Source organism: Palaemon carinicauda, chromosome 17, assembly GCF_036898095.1.
Source record: "Palaemon carinicauda isolate YSFRI2023 chromosome 17, ASM3689809v2, whole genome shotgun sequence".
Taxonomy (NCBI): domain Eukaryota; kingdom Metazoa; phylum Arthropoda; class Malacostraca; order Decapoda; family Palaemonidae; genus Palaemon; species Palaemon carinicauda.
In genome coordinates this window covers 109,327,369-109,332,070 of record NC_090741.1, presented here as the reverse complement: position 1 = coordinate 109,332,070, position 4,702 = coordinate 109,327,369, and the positions used below count along the sequence as shown (strand labels likewise).

Below are 4,702 nucleotides of genomic sequence, written 5' to 3'. Positions count from 1 at the left end.
ATATCAAAGGAATGTTTCTTCATCTTAGTCTTTTTCCATCCTTCTCCCCCGTTTCCTTAACAAAGTCTTTCACTTCAATCTGATATTTCTAAATTACATCATCTATGATTCATATTTGGTCAATGGCTGTCCTTTTTCCCTCTTCCCCTCCATTTCTTCCCTTACTTCATATCTCCTTCGCTCCAATCCTTCTATCAACCCCCCCCCCCCCCCCCCACATCCACACCCTTTACATGGACTCTATTTTCCTTCCCCATTTGTTGCCTATAGTGCTCAAGGTCTCTGCATGGTCATACATGAATACTTTTCCCTTCTTCTTATTCTGAAAAAAAAGAAAAAGTAATTCTTCGTCAGCGGAATACGATTCTCGATTCGGAAATTATTCCAAAAATATGTACGCTCTTAAAAGCACAAGATGAGTCAGAGGATGTCATTTTTTTTTTAATTAAAGAATCTATATTAAGAGATTATAACGGAATATACAGAATCATACTCGCACACAAAGATATATATATATATATATATATATATATATATATATATATATATATATATATATATATAGACATACATATATATATATATATATATATATATATATATATATATATATATATATATATATATATATATATATATATATATATATATATATATATATATATATATATATATATATATATATATATATATATATATATATATATATATGTATGTGTGTGTGTGTGTCTATATAAACAGGAACAGAGACACACAGAGAAAGATTCAGACGACACAGAAACATATCCTATATGAAGTGGTAAGGTCGCTAAAGTGTTTGTGTGTGCATGCATTCTCTTTCTAATTCAAATTTTTCGGCAATAACAACCGTTCATAGGACGTGGACCTGCTAATAATAATAATAATAATAATAATAATAATAATAATAATAATAATAATAATAATAAAAGAAGAAGAAGAAGAAGAAGAAGAAGAAGAAGAAGAAGAAGAACAACAACAACAACAACTAAGTGAAATCAAATTGATTACCACTTACCATTTTTTTCTCTTTGCAGATGGATAACAAAGACATTGAATATACACCAGATGGCCCATCAATTGTGGATGAGGAGGCCCGAGAGGACGTACAATTGCCTCAACTATCAGCTACACTGGCAAAGTCTTATTCTGTCAATGTCAAGTCTACTGATAAGAATCTCATAGCTGACTGTTTGCAGTGCAAAAAGTCGTATTCAGCATCAAGTAAGGCAACATCTAACCTACTTATCCACCTCAGAAGAGTTCACAAAGTTCAGTATGCTTAACATGAGACACTGAGAGCTGAAGAGGAAAAGAAGAAGCGTGAGAGCTGTGCATCACAATCACAGCACAAAATAACCTCGTTCTTCAAAACCAAGCCTCCACAAGAGAACAAATTTAACACTAATCACATCAAACAACAGTCTATGGTAAAGACACTCTTAGACTCCATTGCATGTGACCACCTGCCTTTGAGTATTGTGGAAAGTAAGACTTTTACAGCTCCTACATGAATCAGAACCACGCTTCGTGTTTCCAAGCAGAACCACACTTAGAAGCAGTTTACTTCTGCAGAGAGCAAAAGACGTTGAGTCGCAATTGATGAAAGAATTTGAAAATCTCAGTCTTATTTACCTGACATTGGACATCTGGACGAATCGAAAAATGATGTCTTTTTTTGCTGTCACTGTGCACTTTATTAACTCATCATGGGAGCTAAAGTCGCATGTCATTGCTTGCGATCAGTTTGTGGAACGACACACAGCTGTCAGTATTGCTACAGAATAAGAGGATATAGTCACTAAATTCGGAATTCGTGGCAAGGTGAGGTAGGTGGTTGTAGACAATGCTTCGTCTATGGTGAGAGCATTTGTCTGTCTACCAGGATTATATGGAAATGAAGTGACCAAAGAAAGTATCGATGAAAAGAGAGACACCGATAACCTTGATATTTTGGAAGAAAAACTTGATTTGAATGAGGTCCTTGTCCTGCTTCCACCGGATCGGTCCAGTTACTTTGCACACACACAACAACTCTGCATACGAAATGCCTTCAATGATCCCTGTGTCAGAAACAGCGGAATTGCAACTGTGATACAAAAGTGCTGTAGTATTGTAGCTGCACTACGTCGATCTACTGTGGCAGCACCATTCTTGGAAAAGATTGGTGTTTCACTGCTGGCTGCCAATGCTACTAGATGGAACTCTCAACTGACTATGCTTAAGTCAGTTCTCAAAGATGTCAATGGTGTCAACTCAGCTATTCGTCTCCTAGGATCATGCAAGACCGTAGAAGAATTGAAGGGAATGAAAATAGCAATGCTAATAGAAGTGATAAAAGTTTTGGAACCATTCCAAGAGGCGACATCGCAAGTGGAAGGAGAAAACATGGTGAAACTTTCTTGTGTTGCACCAGTTGTATTTGGCCTTAAGCACAGCCTCAAACTATTCGCGGAAAGTAAACCAATCTACTGCTTAAACTTGGCTGATGCACTACAGTCTTCTATCAAAAAGAGGTTGCATCCGTTTCTTGAGAAGACTGACGTCATTGTCGCAGCTGTCATGGACCCCAGGTTTAAGCTGGCATGGTTGCCATGTGAGGAAATAAAAAAGGAAAAGATTTCAAAGATTGTGGACCTAATTATTTCAAAGTCAACTCAGTCATCTTTGAAGAACACAATTCCAGAGAGGGAGCCTTTCATCACCATAAGCACCAATCAAGACAAGGCTGACATGAGTGCAAAACGCCCTCGTCTTTTTGCCAACATGCCACCAGCTGGGAAAATAAATGTAAGTGCATCAACAAGCGACACTACAGTGGTAAAGGCAGAACTTGCGTCGTACCTAGAAGAAGGTGTTCTGGCTTTTAACGTGAACCCAATGAGGTACTGGCGTGAAAACAAGAGCTTCAGCATTTTAAAGCCTTTTGCAAGAAATATTCTAGGGTGCTGTGCCACGTCGGCTCCATCTGAAAGAGTCTTTAGTAAGGCCGGTAATTTTTACACTCCTGAGAGAGCAAAACTTAGCCCGGAAACCTTCCGAGCATTAATGATTAGTAAAGGCAATTATGATATATAGAATGCAGATATAAACTTGTGTGAAAAAAATGTTATATAGTTTGCACATTTTCAGGAGGATTTTTTATTAGTAGCTTCGAAATCTGAAATGAGAGTACTTGTATTTTCATTTGTATTTTCTGAACCAGTGATTTATTTTTCTTTGTATTTTCAGATTCAGGAAGAAAAGTATTTGTATTTCTAGATTTAGGAATAAAAGTATTTGTATTTGTTTTTTTTTTTTGATTCCGAAACAAAAATATTTGTATTTTTATTTTGTATTTTTGAAATCCCAAACGAAAGTATTTGTATTTGTATTTCAATTGTAAAAAGTCAGTATTTGATCCAACCCTGCCTCTATTATGGCACAATTGAGGTATTGTATGTCGTCCTCCCCCTCGCTACAGCTAACGCTTGACACTTGTGTCAGTGCTGCCAATAAACTAAGTACATAACTCACGCCACCAGCGACAGCGAGGGTGACAGGGACGGTAGTGCTATCTCTGTCCAACTACCATCATGGTAGTGGGTGGGGCAGGGATGGTTGCACAGGAACGCGACGTGTACTCATACGCGATGTGTAAATGACCCGTCATAGTTTCGTAAACCATGGTTGTTGACTTCTCTCTCTCTCTCTCTCTCTCTCTCTCTCTCTCTCTCTCTCTCTCTCTCTCTCTCTCAAATAATTTTCACTCGAAATATCAAATATAAATACAAATACAAAATTATTTTTTTTCTGGGTGCCAAGATACAAATATAAATACAAGCTACTTTTTCTCTGGATGCTAAAATACAAATACAAATACAAATACATTAAAATTGAATTTAAATACAATTCAGATACAAATATAATTGTATCTGATCCACTCGTGTTATGAACTTAACTTCAACCTTTACAAAATCTGTAATTGATCACACTAATCACATACTCTTATAACTGGTTATTAAAAGAGAGAGAGAGAGAGAGAGAGAGAGAGAGAGAGAGAGAGAGAGAGAGAGAGAGAGAATCTCTCTCTCTCTCTCTCTCTCTCTCTCTCTCTCTCTCTCTCTCTCTCTCACACACACACACACACACACACACACGCATTACATCCATTCCCCTCCATTAAATATTTATCTAACATTCTGATAATAGAATTGCTTTCATCCTTATGATTGAATAAATTTATTTCCTTATTCACTCTCGATTATTTGTAAATTGAAATTAAATTGCTGTTTTTGTCTTACCTAATTTTATTTAGGAGCATTTTCCAAAAAGACGTATTCTTCTTCCCTGTATTACTCAGCATGTATAAACAGTTCTTCACATGAATAGAAAAATTTTACTCTTAAAATATAATGTTTTCGAGGGGACTTCCGACACTGCACGTTTCTGTTCTATATATCAAAACAATGCAAAGAGTTTATGAGGTTTTCGCTTTTATTTAATCTTATGTTCAATATTTTACTTGTCTGATCCATCTGCAACTACTTCTGACAAGATTTTACTTAAGGTAGATAACACTAAATCCAATTTTGCCAGGTTAGTTTATTATAAAGAGCTCCAAGAAAATACTTTTACGTACCTCACTGAAACGAGTAACATACATAATTTTCATTTCATCTTCATTTACAAAGATTTGTTCTCG

General features: G+C 36.0%; 1 protein-coding gene across 1 annotated transcript; it reads left to right on the top strand.

The window, feature by feature from the left end:
- Window positions 1-1,875: 1,875 nt before the first annotated feature.
- On the top strand, window positions 1,876-3,096 carry LOC137656515 (zinc finger BED domain-containing protein 4-like). The gene has a single exon (XM_068390688.1). It carries the CDS (start codon window positions 1,876-1,878, stop codon window positions 3,094-3,096), a length of 1,221 nt encoding a protein of 406 aa, XP_068246789.1.
- Window positions 3,097-4,702: the final 1,606 nt, after the last annotated feature.